General features: G+C 44.7%; 1 protein-coding gene across 4 annotated transcripts in view; it reads right to left on the bottom strand.

Moving 5' to 3' along the window:
* The window catches only part of ZNF622 (zinc finger protein 622), a 92,883-nt gene extending 75,117 nt beyond the window's left edge, over positions 1–17,766 (bottom strand). Inside the window, exons 1-2 of one of the 4 annotated variants that reach the window (XM_085605948.1) lie at positions 17,364–17,766; positions 1,369–1,998 (exon numbers count right to left, since the gene is read on the bottom strand). In XM_085605948.1, the coding sequence (XP_085462074.1) occupies positions 1,369–1,996 (628 nt within the window). In that variant the 5' untranslated portion in view covers positions 1,997–1,998; positions 17,364–17,766. Of the gene's footprint in view, positions 1–1,368; positions 1,999–14,197; positions 15,077–17,137 lie in introns of those variants that run through there. The other 3 variants (XM_085605949.1, XM_085605946.1, XM_085605947.1) reach the window with 3 other exon arrangements.
* Positions 17,767–21,924: the final 4,158 nt, after the last annotated feature.

Below are 21,924 nucleotides of genomic sequence, written 5' to 3'. Positions count from 1 at the left end.
CCTAGGATTCAGTGGTATTGGAAGGGCATAACCTGTGTGATGGAGGCTGTGATGGAGGCACAGGTCCCGCTTGAATCTCGGTGGCATATTCTTGGTGTCACGGGAGAGATCACGTGGCCGAAATGGGCAAAGTTATGGTTGGCCCTAGCAGGAGGGGTCACGAAAGGGAATATTGCATGTGCCTGGGGGACGGTGGCATCTCAGACTGTGGCGGCTTGGATCTGTGATTTGGACTGGTGCGGGTGGTGTACCAAAGTCGCGGATCTCCACGCAAATGGGAAAAGATATGGGGGCCATGGACTTTATACAGGGGTCTGTGATGGGTCCCACGAGGGGTTGTGAATGGGTTTCCTGGGAGGTTTTAGAGACGTACTCCAGTGGGTTGCGGGCGGTATTGCCATCAATAAAAGTATATTCTGTGTTTTATAATGCGTGGCATGGCCAGGATTGGCAAATGCTTTGTATGTATATCCTTGTACTGCTTGTATCCGAAGCTGGTTTTGATTTAATAAAAAGAATTATTTTTAAAAAAAAAGAAAGAAAAAGACAAGTGCTGACCTCACAAAAGTCCCACCAATAGCAATGTCCAAAAATACAGTCTGAACGCAAGCTTTAGAACACACAGGCATTTTCTACTGTCTTCCAGATCTGTGATTTCCTACTCATCTTCTACTTGCTGCACCTTGTTTTCGTCTAGGCTTTGCATGTCTTAGTACCTTTTTTACAGTGCCAATACAAATAATAATTGTGGTATGCTGCCAGGATTGTACACCTAATGATGTGTATAGCAACAATGATGTACATAGCCCTAGAAAAGTGCTAAAAACTGTTTTTGTCTTTTACTAAAAATGACAATAAAGACTTTAAAAAAAAGACAACGTTTGCAGAAGAAAAAAAAAGTAGGGCACAACTGAGTGAGGGAGGAGAATCAATGGCCCCATATCTGCACCTACAAATACATGATTTCCTGAGTTTGTTCAAAAGATACTTTTTATAATGTATTCAGTCATCACAAAGGCACACAAACGGTCAGATGAGGTACTACACATCTTCCGAGATGTCAAGAGTAAGTTAAGAGCTCATATTTAACTCTATGTCAAGGGAGAACATAATATTGATTTGTGAGCTCAACATGTAGCATCTTTGATTGGTTTAGGAGAAGTTTATTCGGTCATTAACTAGTAAAATGGGCATTAAATACAAGTTTATGTTTATGATAAAAGAACAACAGGAGATATGAGTTAAGAAAACAGAAGAGGAGACAGTGAAGGTGAAGTTTACGAGAGCAAACTGCATCTGTTCACTCCATACACACTGCTTTCTAGAAATCAGCTGTTTGATTTTGGCAGAAGCAATTTTTTCCCTTACCTTCTTCGTCGTCTTGCTCCATGTCATCGACATCATCTTTACCGGATTCATGTTCCGCCAGTTTATTGGCTTGCTGCTCGAACCAAAGTAATCGAGGAGGTTTTTCAGGCCTGCTTTTCGCTTGCACCTCCTGGACACCTGAAGCAGCAGTGGGTGTACCCTCAGTAACTGTGCTTGGAAAAGGGGTCTTCTTTTTTGGAGACATGGAGGGCTGGGCCTTGATGGCCTGTTGAATGGCGGTATTCATCGCATCATGGTCCACGCTCTCCTGTTCCAGACCCTTCTCTATGTTCTTTTCATTAAGTAGTTCTACCTTCTTGTTCACAGCTTCAACAGCTCTCTTTTCTAGATCCAGGTGCTTCTTGGACTTCAGGTGATTCTCATAGGTGTTGTACGTGGCGAATCGCTTACTGCAGGCTGCACAATATGTGGCGGTTTCTTTGCTCTGTTCTTCCACAACTGCCCTCTGAGCGAGGACTCTCTCCTGGAAGTTCTCAGCTGTGACAGAAGGCATGTCAGCCACTTTTCTTTTCAAATTGTACCTGTGCCAGTCAGTCTTATAGTGTGCACGCTGAATATCTGCATCGGCAAAAGCCACACGACACGTGATGCATGTGTAAGATGCCATGTCTAAGAAGAAAATTAATAAAAACAACAAAGTAAATGACATGCGAAGACAAATACCTTTTTCAAACCATCACTTTTTAAACGCAATGGTATCAATACACAAAATGTTAAAAAGCAAGAACAATTGTTTTGGCTTTTGTACAATGAAAATATGTTTCCAAGCTTGAGTATTATAAGTAAAGCGTAGAACAGGTGAAGCAGTAACGTATTGCTTATTACCACATTTAGCAAAGCTTGGAATGCTCTAGTTAATTCAGTACTTAATGTATGCTAGTGAAGTTAGGTAAAGACCTTTTCACTAAAGAAAAGGCAAAAAAATAGGCACTTGAGGGGAGGTTGTCGCCCAGAGGCAGGGGTTTAATTGAAAAAAAAGGAGCGGGGGGGGCTGTGGAGGCGGTTTATAGGGGCAAGGCAGAGCGATGAGGCAAATGAAGTTCGAGCAGTACAGGGCCTGGAGACTATAAAAGCACAGGGGTGCGGATATAAATGCTACATCCATGCTGGAGGGGGTGTTGTACAGTATGGGGTGGGTGGAATTTCAGACGGTATAGCATAGGGTCTGGGGTGGTGGAGCAACACATGATCTGGATGGGGTGGGATGTGGAAATATCAAGAGGTCAGGGTTGAGTGATTGTGCAGCAAATGCATGGTCCCAAAATTTGGCATTTGAAATGCAACAGGTCTAACATTTGTGAGAGTTAGAGCTATTGTCATTGTAAATGACAATATCTTTAATCTATGTGTTTTGGACTGGAGTGGATGTATGTGGTTTGGAGTGGAATTATGTGGGTTGAATTGGAATGGTTAGTTCTTGCAAGGCAAGATGGCGGCCGCGTGATTCCGAGTGAAGGTCGCTCACGCTGCCGGGTCTGAACAGCTGTCTCTCGCATACATGTCTATGGTCTAAAGACAAGCCTTTCTCCGGTCTATTTCTGCGATAACTTACTATTGCCGACGGAGCTGTTATCTCGCTCAGATCGATTCTAACCCGGGGGAAATAAAAAACTCCATGCTCACCGTTCTCTGTGTTCACGAGCCCTGGCTACGGGCTGTCTCCGCCTCTCTGAGCCGCGCGCACCTGAAGGCTTGGCGGGTGTGGCTCGCGGTGGAAAGGAGGAACGAGGATTTCGGGTTTGGTAGGATGCCTACCCGCAAAAATGGAAACTCTGCTGCTGCAGCGAAACTGTCAAGTGAGCTGCTGACGGTTGGTTCTGCTGTCGGGAGAAAGAAAAATCCGGCTGCTGATAAAATGGATGTCATCGGCAAGCTAGAGAGGAAGGGGAAGCCGGCAGGAAGGACGCCAGCGGTGAGTGCGAGTAAAGTTTCCCTGGCTAAAGGAAAGCTAGGAGACAAGGCGGACAAAGTCTTTGAGAGACTACCTTGTAATAACCCTGCTAAGGCTGTGAATCTAATAGGAACAACATCCGCTATTTTGGAAAGTTCTGTATTGGCGAAACCGCTAACGGTCCCCGGGATGTTTACTGGGAAGAGCAGGGTGGCTAAAAATCAGTCGGAGGTCTCTACAGTATCTGCTGTACAAACTGCAGGCTCGCTAATAGAGGGAAATGAAAGCTCTTTGGATTTGGTGACTGAAATGAATGAAGGGGATACTAAAACGGCTGGGGGTCAGGTTAATTTTGAATGCCCTTCGGGACTACCAAAGGCTGATGCTCCTCAAATAAGCGGTGGAGTAATCAATAAAGAGAGATATGAGGGGCTAGATGACTCTGCCACAATTTCTCATGCATTTCAAACCCCCATAGGCGGGAGGGCAGAAAAAATCAAGGCCCCCCCGCTGGAATTGGTTGATGGCGACAGCTTCTTCTCTGTTGCAGAAGAGACGGATGCTGAGTTTGAGGGAGGGTCGATAATTGAAAGCTCAACTTCCAGTAGTGAACCTGATAGCCCCCCGAGAACCGCGAGTACCTCGAAGAAGGCTTCTACCCGGGGTAATAATCCTAAAACTGCTTTAAAGGGCGGTATAGAGGATGAGGATACTGATGGCTCAGAAATTAGCAGCAAACTTCAGTGGGACTATTCTCAAGCTGCAATGAGTTTGGCAGCTGTGGGGGGGGGAAAAAAGCGAAGATCATGTGGAATTTAATTCTCCTCCCTCTAACTCTGCGATTTACGCTTTGTTAAAAACAATACAAGTGGAGGCTCGACAAGAACATAAAAGGGCTCAACTCGCTACAATGAAGATCCAGGGCGCTATTCGAAGAAACACAAAAGCATGCTCTGAGGTCATTGCCCGGACCACTGCATTGGAGGAAAGAATTGTCGATCTTGAGATAGGATTACAAAAGACTGATATCAAAACCACCTCAAATGATGATAGACTGGCTGATATAATGTGGAAACTCGAGTGTAGGAGAGTAGGGTCTGCTATCCTATGGTCACCCCAAATTTTTGCTTTTTGCTTCACTGGTTTTTGACATATTAAGGCTGTGGGCCTGCCAATCAGACCCCCAGCCTGCTGTTCTCTCTACTAAATTAAAACTATGCACCCTAGGTGCATAACCAATTGGAAGTGGATCACCCTGTCAGCCCCTGTACCAGTGTACACTAGGTACCCAGGGCATTGGTGTACCCAAGGCCTGCCAAGGGCTGCAGCATGTATTATGCCACCCCAGGCTTGGCCTAACAATTTGACACAACTGGCTGATCACTCAGCTGGGGTAAGTTGGTGTAATCACCTCTTACTTAGGTGTAGTATACCTATACCTAACCTTAAATGGGACACCTGGTAACCTATAAGTCACTCCTATGGCAGGCCTTAACAATCCTGAAGGCAGAGTGCTTGGTTCCATGTGAGATGGTGCTCTGGCATGAGCTGAGCCTGTCTGCAGTGGTCGGAACAACTTCCTTCTACTGTTTCCAGATATCGTCATACCATATACTCTTAAGTGCATTATGAACCTCGCGGTTAAATGCTATCTTTGGTTTGGCTTTATCAAAACATGTCGAGTAAGGTGTCATACGAATTGGAATACTAACCCCTCGCCAATTCTGGCGACGGGGTTAGCATTCCACCCTTCTAGAGGGACACGACATGTACAGTACCTGAAACCCGGGTAAAATCAGACATAGCCTCAGCTCCACAAAATGGATGCTGCCACCACAGACACAAGTCTGCCCTCCTGCTGCTGGGAGTCCTTCCAGCTTGGGAGGTGTGGACAAAGGGTTTCCTGCCAGGGGAGGTGCGTGCACCACCCCAGACAGGATTTTGTGTATTGGTCAGGTAGGGCTTGAAAGAAACCAGACATGCCTGTGGCTCACAAGGAGCCTCGGTGCATATGCCAGTTCAAACCGGTCCTGGGGCACACCAGTCCCGGGCCTGGGGCGAGCTGGACAAAGGATTGGGGGTGTAACCACCCCCCTTCCTGGTCCCACCCATAGGGAGGGACCTAGCAGGTAGTCCGGCCCCTAGAATCCGCTTAAAGGTAGGAGCTGTGTCCTAAGACTTCAGACATCCTGGAATCAACTTAAAACTAAGAAGAAGACGGGAACTTCGACGCTCTGCTGCACAGAGGACTGAAGCCAATCTCCCCTGTGGTCAGGGAGTGACCACCTTGCTAACGCAAGCACCATCCAGCGAATCAACGTCTGCTTTGCCGCCGCCTCCCGCCGGAGCCCGAGCCCAGAGACTGACAAGACCTGGACCTCCAGACCTCTCACCGCCCGATCCACAGTCCCTGCAAAGAGGAGACCCGTGGAGGCACCGAGACACGTGGAGCCAGCCATCTTGAAACGACTACGACAAGCTGACCAGTGCAACAACCGAGGCTCCCTCCAAGTTGTGCTATGGGTCCTGAGAAGCCCAACCCTCGAGCAGCATCTGCACCAAAGGTGAGCCCTCCAGCATCTCCACGATCTGCGTGGGGCCCTTCTGCATTTTGCCACTCGACGCGCCTAACCGGTTGCTGGCCCGCTGGCTAGTGGCCATCTTGGCGACGAAATCTACGACAAACACCGCTGGTCTGGTTGCTCCAGACTGGCCCTTGCTCCCCTCCAAAGGAGCAGTTCCTTTGACCTTGCTGGTCAGAACCATCAGCTTAAACTCCTTGCCCACAACAATTGCTTTTGCCAAGGCTTGTTTGCTTCGATCAAGTCGCCGACACCGCCGACAGCGAGAGCCGGCGTGGGACAGCTCGTGACTCGACTCCTGGACGTCGTCGACCTTCAGGGACCACGTGGCTGCAGAGTCAAGCTACACCTTCCTTCCTGTTTGCACCCGACATCGCCTGGTACCCACCTGGTGCCACGCTGGTCACTGGCTAGTGACTGTGAACACTGTCCCCTCTGCTTACAGGTCTTCAACATCTCCGATCCACTCTTGGATCCACTGCATCTCTTCCCGACCGACCGCCTGCAGCACTTTTGTCTACAGGCCCCACGGAACCGATAGAAGAAACCCGACGCACTTCGAGGCCTATGCACCCGCTTCCTGTGGGTGAGGTAAAACTGGCACTCCTGTGCCCAAGTGTAGTATTACATCTCTAGTGCCTGTGTTCCAAATCTTAAGTTCCTAGGTCATCCGGAAGATTCCTTTTGCAGTAACTTTGTACTTTTTACGCACCCATTGAAACCTATGGGAGCACGCGTGTGACTATTTGCTCTGCACACGCCACTCGTGGACCTCCTGGTCACTAACTGACGTTAGCTCCTTGTAGGCCCAGCGATTCTAGAGGCCCTAGGCCTTTTCCCTTTTCTGTTCGTGGTACTTATACCACTATTTTAGTATATGGTTCGAGTGGCCACCAGGGCCTATCCATATAAAGTGCAACTTCTGTGTATTCTGTGATAATCTTGTTTGACGATTTGTGCTCCTGTGCTCATAAAGAGACTAGGGGTTACTTTGAGAAATAAATACATATATATTTTGAATATATATCTGTGTGGTGTCCTTTCATTGGTATAAAAGGGGGTTACTATTGGTAAAACAGCTTGCTTAACACGCTTCACGAGTTTAGCCTCAAAGACTGCTTAGCCTACGCTACCACTAGGGCAGCTAGTCCAAAAAGGTTGACTTACAACCACACCATAAGGGTTGCTTGGCATGGTACAAGGTGGTCACTAGAACTAGTGAACAGCATATACCAGGCCAACTTCTCACATCGAGGATTCCGAGAATAGACTTCGAAGAAATAACCTTAGACTATTGGGGATAGAAGAGAATGTTGAGGGTGTGGATATTAGAGGTTTTGTTTTAAAATTATTTAAAGCCGCCTTTCCCGAACTCTCCCAATGGGCATGGGACTCGGAGATTCAGAGAGTCCATCGGTTTCCCTTAACTTTGAAAAAGAGCCCAGAACCGGGAGCCAAACCGAGAGCAATTTTGATTTTTTTGGGGAATTTTCTACTGAGGCAAGCTATCTTTGAGAAAGCCCGACCTGATGCCAAAAGATCTGCAGAAGGGCATACTTTTTTTGTTCGCCCTGATTTCTGCCACTCAACTATTGAAAGGAGATGGCGACTCCGATCACGGATTACTCCTTTTCAAAAGAAAGGGTGCGAGGTGTTCTTAATGAACCCCGCACGCCTGAAGGTTATATTTTCTGGCAGAACACGGGTTTTTACCTCAGAAATTAAGGCTGAAGAATATCTTAAAGGACTTGGGGAAGGCTAAAGATGTCATTAATGTATTATACATGGGTTTTTTTCATTTTTGTCTCTATGGTATGCTGAATAGTGGATTTTAGAGGCGGGGAGCGGCCTCGGGTCACTCGGGCAAGGGAAGCCATCATATGGGTCATTTGACCTATTTTGCCTGTTTTTGGGGGGGTAGGGGAGAGCTTTTGAGGGGTGAGGGGCTGCGGACAGAGATTTGTTTTGGGAGAAATCAGGAGTCGATGGTTATGATAATTCAACCAAAGTTGGGTTTGTATGAAGGGTCGAGAAACGACTACTGGATGTATCTTTCTTTTTTTTCTGTATGGCTAATTTAAGAATCTTATCAATAAATATTTGTGGACTTAATAATCCGTCCAAGCGACGCCGGATAAGCGAAGATTTGCGCTTCTTGCGGGCGGATGTTCTCTGCTTACAGGAAACACATGTTGAGGCCAGTCAGCATAAACTTTTGAAGGTTGAGGGATTTCAACTTGTGTCTTGGACTAAACTTGAGGCTAAGACCAAGGGTGTTGCAATTCTAGTTAGACCTGGAAAGGTTAATATTACTCGTTCCGCTGCGGATAGCTTAGGTCGTTGGGTAATAGTACATGGTAACTTCCAGGGCAAAAATATTACACTTTGTTCTATTTATGGTTCTGTTTTGGATGACCCTACTTTAGTTAATTGGCTCAGCTTAGAGCTGATAGGCTGGCCATCTCCGTTTATAATTTGCGGAGATTTGAATATCAATATAGAGTCTGGCACCGTAAATCAACTAGGGAGTGTTTATACGGGGAGGAAGCCTAGGGTATATCGTGCTTTAAAACACTTAATAGATCTGCATGGTTTAACGGATGCATGGGCTTTTTTTTATCCGGCTGACCCCGGCTTTACATATTTTTCTGCACCTCATAGGATATGTTCAAGGCTGGATTCTTTTTTTGCTTCACCCGTACTACTTCAGGGCTCTGGTATTTTTAGATTTCCACGAGTAATGTCCGACCATAATCCGCTCTTGCTTGAAATAAACACAATGGTCTGTAGGACTCAAATTAACGTGTGGACGTTCAACCGTGCATTACTTAAGGATATAGGATATATTGATAATATGTCTGTATGGATCACTAGGTTTTTGGAAGAAAACATCGATAGTACAGATATACAGAATGTCTGGGATACATTAAAGGCAGGGGTTAGGGGTGAAACAACACGGTTTGGCTGGGAATCTCAAAGGAAATAAAAGGCCGAACTGCAACGATTATATACAGCACTTGCAGAAGCAGAGCAGAATCTGGTTAGTCAGATACGGACGGGTGGTGATAGCGATGTTGCCCAAAATCGGATTATTTTAGTAAAATCAGCTATAATCGAACTTTCTCAGGCCAAGGCAGCCAGTAAATTTTTAATCTGGAAATCCAAAATGTTCGAAAATAGTGAGCGAGCAGGGCACTTGTTAGCCTCAAGAATCAAGGAAAGAGAAATAGCCACGCGTATTCAAAATATTCAAGATCCAGATATTGGTTTGGTGTCCGGGGATAAGGATATTCTGCTTGCTTTTCAAAAATGTTATCAACATTTGTATAGTGAAGATATAAGTGATAATGATATGCATCAGAGGGAAATACAAGAGTATTTACGGGAGGTTGTTGTTGACACACTACTTCCGGAAGAACGTGACGCATTAGAAGCTGAAATAAGTATGGAAGAACTTTTGCAAGCTATAGATCTGCTCCCGGGCGGGAAAGCTGTTGGTCCAGATTACATACCAGGAGAATTCTATAAAGTATTCCGCCTTCAATTGACTCCTGTTATGTTGGCTCTATTTAAGATAGTCCAGATGGGGGAATCTTCCCCTGAGTCCTGGCAGAAGGCCCGAATTATTACATTCTTAAAGAAAGATAAAAATCCTACAGACATGGGCTCATACCGTCCTATTACGCTTATTAACAGTGACGTTAAAATCTATGCCAAGGTGCTCGCCATGAGATTTTCTGGTGTGATCAAGTCGCTGGTTTCTGTTTATCAACACGGCTTCGTCCCAGGTCGGGAAACAATCAATCATATTCGTCGCACTATCACACTTTTTGATTATACTAGGGTTTCAGGGGACCCTATGGCCTTAATCCTGCTAGATGCGGAGAAGGCGTTTGATAGGGTCTCCTGGCCCTTTTTATGGGCGGTTTTAAGATATTATGGTTTAGGAGAAAGATTCATTACTGCAATACAAATTATGTATAGACAACCCACAGCGCAAATTTCAATTATGGGCACACAATCGGGAACTATTAATATTTCAAGAGGTACTCGACAGGGTTGCCCCTGTTCCCCTTTATTATTTGCTATTTATATAGATCCTTTAATTAGAACATTTCTTTTGAACAACCTGATCAGTCCAGTAAGATCTAAGGGTGGTGAAACTAAAATACTGGGCTATGCAGATGATCTTGCTATTTTAACAGACTCACCCGAAACTGCTTTAGTGGAAATTCAAAAACTGACATTTCAATTTGGCAAATTATCTGGCTATCATCTAAATGAATCTAAAACCCAAATTATCTGTAATGATAAGATCTTACTGGTGGACTCTAGGGTTACTGAGACTGCTAAATACCTTGGGATTTTAATAAATTCAAATCCAGAGGTGATTGTGGAGATTAATTTGAATCCTTTGTTGTGTAGGATTGAACAAGATGCCCGGCGGATGAACAATCTTTACCTAACACTCACGGGGAGATGCAATGTTATAAAGATGCTTTTTCTGCCAAAGATATTGTATCTCCTCAGAGCTATCCCCGTTTTATTCGATTTAATATGGTTTAAAAAAATCGAACGTATTATTTCATGGTTTCTCTGGGCAGGGAAAAGACCCAGACGAGCCTTTAAATATATGACTCTACCAAGAGAAAGGGGTGGCTGGTCTGTGCCTAATTTTCAGATTTATTATTGGGCTATCACCTTGAGACATATTCCTGTATTGCTAGATTGCCCTGATTTTGAGGAGCGGGAAAATTCAATATATAAACTTGTGTATGGAGAGGAAACCTCAGGGGTTTTATTTAAGCATATAGATTTTGCATATTTTAAACGTGTGAGGTTTAAAGGTCTATTTGCGGCTTTCAAAATCTGGACATCTATCCGCAAATTATTTAATATTGGTAGAATACATTTATACACTCCAGTTAATAGTAATACTCTTCTGCTCCAAATCTTTGCTGATGGATACTTTAGAGAATGGAGGGCCCACGGGGTCAATAGGCTAGGGGACTTGGTTTCGGTGGATGGGGTAAGGACTTTTGAATACTTAAAACAGAAATTTACTCTTAGTAATCACCATTTTTTTAAGTTTTTACAGATCCGGGATTTTCTCTCTCGGAAGACGGTTAGCTGGACTTCTATCTCGCTACTCGAGGCTATTAAAGGTGGGCATTCCACAATATCCTCAATTTATAAAATGATTAACGAAAAAAGAAAAGACGATTTGGATAAACACTTTGGCAGATGGCATACAGGATTGCATGTTGGGCAGGAGGTCTGTGAAAAATCATTACGGCTTAGCTACATCTCTACCCTATCCGCAAATCTCCAAGTCCAATGCTTTAAAACCTGGTATAATCTGTATATAACCCCACAGCGTATTCATCAATGGGGGGGGACTATGGGAGCTAATTGTCCCAGATGTGGTGAGTTTGCGGTTGATATTATTCACATGTTCTCTTCTTGCCCCAATTTGCTTCCTTTGTTCAACAAAGTTGAACGATGGCTGGAAATATTGTTTCACCGTGTAGTTCCACTCTCATCTCAGGCAGTTATATTAGGGGTAACTGAAGTGGATATGACGCCCCACGAGCAAAAGTTATTTTTTGTTTCAATGGCTGTACTCCGATTATGTTTAGCAACTGTTTGGCTAGATCCATCCCCTCCATCGGAACATGAATGATTTAGCAAATTTCTAAATATAGGGAAGTGGGAGCTGTTGGTTTTTAGAAGGAGAGGCCCAAGGGCCCGCAGAAATGGGGAATTGATTTGGGCTCCTTTGATTAATTGGTTGGATTGTGTAAACCATTGATTCTTGAAATGTAGTATGATAGCAATGTATATTAATTATGTCTGTATCATGTATATTATCTAATTAGTTATGAATTTAATGGGATGTTTTCTTTCTTCTTTCTTTCTTTTATCTCTAGCTCTCAGCCCTCAAGGGTAGCTGGGTGGGTTCAGGGTGGGGGGGGGGGTTTAATTCTGCTAAAATCAGAGTCATGATACAGATAATGTATTTGATGAAAATTATGGTTGAGTGTATGAAGGATATCTGTGTCATGTTACTCGTCAATAAAAAAATTAAAAAAAAAAAAAAGAAAATATGTTTCCAAGCTTGAGTATTATAAGTAATGCGTAGAACAGGTGAAGCAGTAACGTATTGCTTATTACCACATTTAGCAAAGCTTGGAATGCTCTAGTTAATTCAGTACTTAATGTATGCTAGTGAAGTTAGGTAAAGACCTTTTCACTAAAGAAAAGGCAAAAAAATAGGCACTTGAGGGGAGGTTGTCGCCCAGAGGCAGGGGTTTAATTGAAAAAAAAAAAGGAGCGGGGGGGGGGGGCTGTGGAGGCGGTTTATAGGGGCAAGGCAGAGCGATGAGGCAAATGAAGTTCGAGCAGTACAGGGCCTGGAGACTATAAAAGCACAGGGGTGCGGATATAAATGCTACATCCATGCTGGAGGGGGTGTTGTACAGTATGGGGTGGGTGGAATTTCAGACGGTATAGCATAGGGTCTGGGGTGGTGGAGCAACACATGATCTGGATGGGGTGGGATGTGGAAATATCAAGAGGTCAGGGTTGAGTGATTGTGCAGCAAATGCATGGTCCCAAAATTTGGCATTTGAAATGCAACAGGTCTAACATTTGTGAGAGTTAGAGCTATTGTCATTGTAAATGACAATATCTTTAATCTATGTGTTTTGGACTGGAGTGGATGTATGTGGTTTGGAGTGGAATTATGTGGGTTGAAGTGGAATGGTTAGTTGTGGAATTGTGCGATGAGTAGTATAATTATGTGACATGATGAATAGATAGGGGTCAGAGCTGCACAGAATAGATAGAAAAGAAGATAGAGAGGGATAGGTAGTTTGTGCACGAAGTGGTGAATGAACTCTAGATACAGGTGGTACTGAGTGATGCTGAGGTGGTGCCGAGTGATTCTGAGGTGCTGGAAAGAGAAGGCGAATTGTGAGCATGCCCCCCTGGTTTAGCCGGGAGATCCGCCAGATGTCAGTGAGCTTTGCTGCTTTTCTCTTCGGTTATTAAGAAGAAAATCATTATTGCCCCTGGCCATATTACTTCTGAGTGTTGATGAGCTGCTGAAAACCTTAAAATAACCAACACACACCCCAAAATGAATTAGAGCCCGCTTCATTAAAGAGGAAACTCGCAACGCAATAATATAAACAAGCAGCCAGCCATCAGTGAATATGTTTTACAGTAAGGATCCGTGTACCCCAGGGCTGCCTGCAATGGGCTGCATCCACTTTCCTCAAAGCTGCCCGCTCCACCGGGAAGGATAGATATCAAAATTCCATGCGGACATGTGGACCTTCAGGCTCCGAGTGATGTAGGGCATGGAAGGGAAAGATGGGTAGCCATGACACTGGAAGGAGCCAAGCCACGGACAAGCAGCATGAAACACAAAGGAATCTGGCGCGTGACTTCTATTTGCAGTGTTTGCTAACAAAGCACGGCAGAAGCAGGGGAAAGGAAAAGATCCATTTCCAATTCTTCTAAACACATGCCGTGAACAACATGAGGGAGGAGGGTGGGAAAGACATCAGAGAGTGATGGGGGTGATGAGAAAAATCACAGGGAGTGGGAGGATGGCGCTGGGAGGGCTGAGCATGCTCCCCACCTTAGACTCTGAAGCTGGAGAAAGTGAGAGAGTCCTTGAACACCACGAAGATCCCGACACCATAAGAGAATATGCTTCTTACTGATATATTTAGCTCAAACCTTGTAAAAATTGAAACACGCCCTCCCTCTGCCCTGACAACAGATGAAAATCAAACGTGCGGACATACGAACCCCGGATATATTCACACTCTCAGATCATACGTGTGCAGATCCAAACACAAGCACCACAGATTTACAATGTCACACTCCAGCATGGGAAACAACCATTACAACACATGCGTTACAACGTATGCCATTACCCTGCATGTCTTTACAACGTGAAAGGCTTGCTGCAGGGGGTAGAAGGTGTTGGATTTAACTCCAACACCTTACCTACTTTTGCACACACTGGAGTTGGAATAGTAAATTATACTATTCCAACTTCCAGCGCACCCCTGACAGCAAGTCCAGGTAAAGGTATGTGTTGTAACGGCATGCAGGGTAATGGCATGTGTTGTAACGTCATACAACCCTCCAACATATATTCTTCTTCTTAGTGTTGCCCAGGTTCACCACTCGGTTGACAATCCCATCATGCCTGCTCAGATCTAGTGCTTCATCATTATCACCCCTGGAGCATCAATTGCCATACCAACTGACAAGAAGTACCAGTGACGATCTGAAGAACAAGTGACTACCTGCTCACCTGGATTGCATCCAGACCACAGTAGCAAGAGCACGTCCTGACCAGGACACATCTACCCCAGAGGTTACACGAGCGACTAGGCAGTGGCTCCTAGTCAGTCTTGCAGCTGCCCTAAAGCAGGCACACACAGGGCCCAAGTACAGCCTACAAGCAGTCCTGTGGCAACCCAACTAAGGGGCCTTCCACAGGCGCGGAAGATGGACAGGACTTTTGCCCCACGACAGATTCCATGATGTAGCCAGGCCGTGTAATGGAAGCTCCAACAGATTACAGTACACCAGGGCTGTCTAGAGTGGATCAAGCAAACCCATAGTTAAAATTCGCAATGGACTCTGACCATGCTCCTGATGCACCAGGGTTCTGAATTACTGAATCCTACCACACATCATCCTTAACGTCAGAGTAGTAGAGCAACTTTAGAGTAAGGACAGGTTTCCACCCGCTTTGCTACCAGAGTGCCCGGATGTCTCCTAGCCAGCATTTGTGTCCTGAGCCCCTCAGGTTAAAATATGAATGCAGACGGAGACATACTGGTGCAGTTTGTTGCCATCAGCCCACATGTCCACCGCTATCCCGCTGATTTGACTTTAGAGCCTGATGCAGGGATGTGGAATTCCTATAGCCCGACGCCCAGGACATATTGTTTGGGGTCAAGGGCAACAAGTTTTAATGTGCATTTTGTCCTTGGGGCAAGCAAGCCCAACCCGCTGCAGCACAAACCCTTTGGCTTCCAGTTTGCAGTACCACATTAAGGATCAGGGAAGGATACTGCCTGCAGTTAAGTTAATATTTGTGTGCATATGTTAATGCTGTTCAAACTTGTATTTATGGTTCATTAATTGAAAGCCGTTATTATTAGGGTGAGCGCTCTCAGTAAATGTAAGTTCTGACTGCACTACTGACAGGGGTTCCAGTATTAAAATGTGGACACACGGTTTCAAAGTTTAGCAATATTAGACTATCCATAATGTTCCCAGAATGGTCTCTGATTAGATGCAAATATTTGCAGAAGCTTGAAAGCAAGATTAATGATTATTTGCCGTCAATATAAAATGTTCCTAAAAAATGAAAGTAGGAAAAAAATGTTTTTGCTAAACTACTGTAAAATTTCAGGTACCATTTCTTTGCAGCATCATTTAGTAAAATGTGTTGATGCATGGTAGTATTTCCCCAAAATATTCATATTAGAAAAACAGTGTAAGCAGTTTCAATAAGATTTTGGGAAACATAAAAATAAACAAACATTGGCAAAGCCAGTAGGTATGAATTGGTGGTCAGCTTTTTAGTTTTGGCAATGCGTGACTTGTTTTGGCATGATTTTTGTTCAACCTTATTGATGCGAGAGCTGCCGGACCCTCACCATTATAACAAGCATTGGCAAAAGCAAAAATAGTTTTTTGTCTCAAAAAAGCACACACTGCCACATTAGTTACTGGCACTGAACAAAACTACTTTGTTTGCCGATATGCTCCTTGTGAAAGAGCAGAATGCTGTCACTCACCGTGAAGCCAGCCGATACAGAGAAAGAATTTTAATAAACACAAAAGGTCATGGTTAACGCCAGACCAAATTAGGGGCCCAATTAGTAAAGAAAGTCTCAAAAAAGCACCCTTGGTAGATGTCCTTGCATTAAGGGCAGCTATATGGCTTTCGTGAATTCACAAGAATTTACAGCAGTAGGGCAAGAAATAGTACTCCTAGAAAATATTTGAGAACTGCATTTTAGCATGAGTAAATATGCATGTGTAGATTTGCTCACGCGAAAACCTGAGTCTGTGCAAGTTTCTTTTCCCTCCAACCACTTTTTTCCCAACTCTGGAAGAAGGTTTTCGTCTGCCTTTGTCAGGAGTAAATTTCCAACATTTCCCAGTATTGGAAAAGATTAGAGAAGAGTTGTTGAAAACCCTTAAAACATGCAAGTTAGTAGGTATGCACAGACTCAAAAGGACATTCTAACCTTGGAACTATTGTTTACCACTACCTTCAGTCCCAGTATGTAGATCTGCGGAAACGTAGCAACTTAAAGGGATTGCTAGTATTCAAACACTACTATGGTATGAGCCCACACATAATCAGAGAGGCTACATAATAGCTCTTATTTAATGAGATTGCTGCCATAATTTGTGGCCGCACAACATGGCACCAAATGGACAAGTGGATTTTGTTACAGGACAAGTAGATTTATGAAGCAACCTGCCCCATGGACAAGTAGATATTTTAATAAATTCCACACCCCTGCTGATGGCTCATATGGAATCCAGTGAGTTATTGTTTTATTTACACAGGCTAAACTTGTTTTGTGTTGTTTTTCAATAAAACGTGGGAGGACATGTAGTGTCCTGCCAGACACAGAGTAGTGTTTCGTCCAGCCACTCCTTTGAGGACTTGCTTTCACTTCCACAACACAGACCCATCCATCACAGGCGTCACCAGTGACGTGTGCCTGCTAATAAAAGGGTAAGAGCGCTCGAGCACAGTTCTGAACAGTTACACACCGTGTCTGTGTCGTTACTTTATCCATCATGTGGACCTAGGGGCCACGACATTAGACTGCCCTTACTGTAGACTTTCTTAACTCACACCTGAACCCTAAAACTCTTTAAAACCCTTATTAAAACAATTCACGTGATCTAATTACTTTGTGGAACGTAAACAACAATAAAGCATACTTGCACACCGAGACTACATGCCTGGCTTTCTGTTGTACTTCAAACTATGCTACTGCATACGATTATTTGGATCTGTGGCTTAAAGACAAATTGCATATGGTCAATTGAACCCCCCCCCCCCCCCCGTAATTTACTGTCTTCTACTCTCTGTAATGAAACACCTGGCCACTAGGACCCGTCCTTATAATCTGGAAGTGCTGCACCACAACCCTTAAGGCCGGGCGCGGACGAAGGTATAAATAGAGAGGCGTACGACCGCTCGGAGACTTACGAATGCTGCCTATACACTTTAGTGCTGCGTATGTTGTATTGACCACTGTGCACTCCCCTGTCATAGGGCCAAACTCCTGGCAGTTTATAATATGCCTGCTTTAGGGCGCGCCTGACATCATGAACCGGAATAATGAAGCGCCGGTTATGCTGGCTGTAGAGGGGCGGTCCCAGACTTGCACACCTTTCTATTTGGATTTACCACCAGCACTGTATATCATGCTCACCGGCTCACGCGGGTCTTCGCTGCAGAGCTCCCGGAAGGCGTGAAAGGACTTGACGCGCCGTGACTCGCATTCGGATCGGGAGGCTCTCGGCGCAGGAAGGCGCCACAAAAACCTCTGTGAAGTGAAACGTCGTTAATGCGCCCAGTTCCGCTTTGATGCCAGTCCTGCTCATTGACTGCGAACCAGCTCACACCATTCACAAGGTGTTTCAGGTTATTGGCACACTTTCAGAAATAGGCATCGCAGCAAACAAATTCTGTAACTTTTTACTGAGCCACGTGTACTGGAATTCCAATGCGACGTCACGTTTCATTACACAATGTCCAACAGCCAGTGAATAACGAGATATCTCCTAGGCGAGACATTAACCAGTCCAACGCCATCACACTTTCTCTCGAATAGTGGAGCGTTTCTTACCATGTGATTGGCTATGAGCGGCGAGTGGGTTGTGCTGTGTTGGTCACTTGTCACAATGACAGTGCAGAAAACCAGTTTAGTAACAATAATGGTTTTCTGGCTCTGCGCTCGAAGTGCGTTAAAAGTATGTGGACGGTGATCCTGAGTGCAAAAGGGAGTGGTTGTTGGTGATGGAGCAGGGCTTTCGCGAAAATGAAACCTGCTCAAATTGAACCTTCAGTAACACTTCTTAACTGTATGCAGTGAAAAACGTATGCAGGGAAAAGGCCTAACATGAGGGGAAATTCATAATGGCAAGAGCGAACTAAAGCACTGAACTAGGCCGTAAATGCTTCTTTGACTAATGTAAAATAAAAGACTAACGCTGCTTTGATGCATTATATTAATGTTTGTTAGGAAAATTAATATTAACTCGGGTTGCGCATGAATAGATGCAATACAGGGTGGGTGCGTAATGGAAAGCGTTATAAGTGATTTGTGTTGTTTTCCGTAGAAGAATGTTTTTTGCACTATAGGAAACTTTTGGGTTAATGAAAGAAAATAAAGTCGTATAATTCGGAGCGAGAAGGTGAAGGTGGAAGACGTTTGTCCTTCACGAAACCTGTGTGCGTTTACATGAAGAAACAAATTAAAACATCAAAACAAAGAACACTTCCTTAGTGAAATGGCACAAGTGGACTATTAAGGCACGAAAGGTGTTGCATGAAGGGGATGGAGGAAATGTGTACTATGACCAGTGCTTTGAATTGGCCGGTACTGTCCGGTACGGAGTACCAGAACTTTTTTATTTTGAGAGGGAGAGTACCGGCACTTCTCAAGACAGATGTAATACTTTTAATTGGAGAGTACCTGCACTTCCCAGAAACAAGCAGGTACTCTGGAACAGAGTACCTGCACTTCTATTTTCCTGTTTCAAGCACTGACTATGACAGTGACTCGAAATTGTATTTCCTGGGGTGGAAGTAGATTTGATGAATAACTGAACAATGAAGAAGCTGAGCTAATGGACATGACAAGAGTGGTGTGACAGTACTGTTCTGACACAAGTGTGGGTTGGACTTTAGGTTTTAGGGTATAATCTGAATTTGCATAATCATTTTGCAAATGTATTTTGTCACTGAAACTTCTGTTGCTTTGCCTTTCCACTCCTTTATTGCACTGTCATTGAGTTATAATTCGTGTCATTTTCTCTCATATTGTCTCTCGTGATGGTCTATGATTCATACTGTATTTGGTATTGATGAGCATTTTCACATTATTTAGATAAAGTTTCATACATTTATTAATGAGTTTGTCTCTATTAGAGGTGTTTATTCTTGATTATTGAGTATTATTTTAAATCAGGTATTAGTTTGCAAAACCCTGTCAACTTTAAAAGATTGCACCGCTATGGATTATATGCAGAACCAATGACACAAATTGGAAATTGGTAAATTTGGTATTTTACTCACCCAGCGTGAGGGGACTTGTCGGGTAATGAAATTGGGCCTTGTCTGTGAAAATGTATCAGCCCTTAATCTCTGGATCATTGGTTCGGTTGTTCTGTAAGCAAGAATGACAGTGGCTAACAAGAAGAAAATATTGCAACGGCTTTGTGGGTATCTCCCGTAAAAGAACCCATACACCTTAAATAAAAAAATAAACACAAGTTAAAATAATCAGTGAGAAATACACTCAGTACGTTATGAAAGCTCAAATAGTTAGCAGCATCACTGCAGATTTGTGTGCTGGTAACCAGACAGCCACAGAATTGAATCTTGGTTGCCGCAGTCCTGAATAGTGCCAAGTATTTTTAGTGCTTTGAGGTCCTAACCTGCAACCGAAAGCAGTATGAAATATGCAAGTCATTATTTTAAAATTGATGTGCGCACAATATAAGATAGGATTTTGCTAAATGTGCAAAACAATCGGAGCCTACCCTCAACGTTAAATTTGTACATTTAGATTTACTGATGTGTAAGTTTACTCTACACATGTCTTTACTATTAGTTTTTGTTAACTACCATATCCGAGTGTAAAGTTACTCATAGGTTTATATGACTCCACTCACTTAGTTAAGGAGGTGAATGCAGTCCACTAGGAAGCTCGTGGTTTTGTCTTTGGCTGTTGCAGACAGACAGGGAAGTTGGTAATCATGGGCCTGCGCGGGTTTTTTGTTTTGTAGTGGTATATGACGTTTTGCCTGATACCGGCTGTCAGGGGAGGACTACCACTCCCAGCTGTATGGCGGCAGAGCGCCGCCGCGACATTGTTCCCACACCCAGAGGCGCAGAAAAGGAGCCAGGGCTTCCCGTAGCGCGGGAAATGCACAGGCGTGTCCGGGCGGGCCCGTCACAGCCCGGAGGAGGCTGGGCTGCGCCACCTCTTTTGGATCCTCCATAGGACGCATACACCTAAACAACTGGATTGCCTGGGTGGCTGGAAACCGACTGCACCACTGAAGTAACGTAGTGCAGCGGGGCAAGACGAAGTGGGGGACTTGTATCCAGCTAAGCACGATGACTGGGGTGAAGGTTGGGAAGGACAGAGTTACATCGTGTTTACCTCCCTAGTATTTATCCTGGTCTTGCCCCATGATTAGATGCATGTAACCCCAGTCACACTTAATGGTTAAATTGACCCAATCCAAATATTTCTACATCCCCCTCTACTATCCTGCAGCAGTAGTAGCGGTTTCTGTTACCACCCGTGCTTTAGCAGGTTTCAGTAGGAAAGTGCAGAGCAGGCTGTGCCCACATACCGGACCATCATGGGGAAACGCAAAGCGGCATTGTTACCTGAGAAGGCCACAACCAGCACCGTAATTACCATGGACTCCTTTCTATTAAGGGCGGCTGGAGTCCTTGATAAGGAGATAGAGATGGTTACACTGCGTTTTTCTCGCTCCCCTATTAGCCGCTTCATCGTTAATCCGCCTATGGAGCAGATGACTTCTGATCCCTCTTTAGTATTACCTAATGTATCTCCTACGCTGGAACCTTTGGGGCATAGGTAGCTGGGTAGTTGGTCAACCTATACCCCTCTCTCCCACCATTTTGTTGTCCAACAAAAGGGGTCCAACTTACCCCCTGCCCAGGAGTCAGTTAATAGCAGCCCTGTTAAGTAGTCAGCTGCTGACATGTCATGTCTACAACAGAGGACGAGAGGAGTAGCAGGCGCAGGCTCAGGTACAAAAGGGATCTGTAAGGGCCAATTTGGACGCAAAACTTGATCCCATTTTACGATGTCTCTCCTCCATTGGGAGGAGACTCTCTGAACTTAAACAATGTTTTTTATCTAGAGGGCAGGCAGCCGAATCGGGACCAAGGTTATCGACGGGTCACATCACAAAAGAGGGGTCTACTTTAGTGGACCCAGAAACAAATGACAGGGAGCAGCAATTGTTACCCCCAAGGGTTGCAACGGGGTCAAATACTACCCGCCCTCTGAGTCATCAGCCATTGTCATTGTCCCCTGTAGAAAACCAGTTGGGGCCATGCATAGAGCCCGTGTGCAGGGTTCCCACTCAGGATGATTTGCACCCCAAGAATTCGAACAAGGGTGCAATATCACATGGTGGAGAGAGGAGCCCCATTCAGACTTTAGTTAACTTTCACCTCCCTCCAGAATCAACGCCATATGTTGTGGTTTTGGGGAACGTGCCAACCCTTTCACCAGGTGCTAAGGAAGATTTTTTCCAACTGAAGAACAAAGTCATGCACTAGTTGTCCCATAACACCACCTCGGTTTTAAGGGTAGGAAAATATATAAACATGGTGCATGGAGTGAACTGGGTAGGGGGGGTCCACAAAGTACTATAATGGTGACTGTGTGGTCATTAAGTTAAACAAATCGCATACTGCAGAAAGGAGTTTGGCCTTAGTCTTTTCTCGCATTGATTCCTCCTTCGGGCCGCAGTCATCTATTAGGGCCCTCCCTCTTGGCTTTTTTTATAAACCTGATCCCTGAGGCTGGAGAACTATACTCCCTCACAGAAAGGGCACACCCGGAAGACAGTTGCAGTTCCCCACTCTATCAAGGCATTTTAACATCACAGGGCCCCGTAATAACTCGCATTTTGCTCACCAGGACTTCTGCGGAGACCCGTTGACCGCTCAGTCCTCCCTGGTTTTATCGAACAGTTTCACACCTTTGGGCACCTTGG

Source organism: Triturus cristatus, chromosome 5_1, assembly GCF_964204655.1.
Source record: "Triturus cristatus chromosome 5_1, aTriCri1.1, whole genome shotgun sequence".
Lineage (NCBI taxonomy): Eukaryota > Metazoa > Chordata > Amphibia > Caudata > Salamandridae > Triturus > Triturus cristatus.
This window is presented reverse-complemented; position numbering and strand designations above follow the sequence as displayed.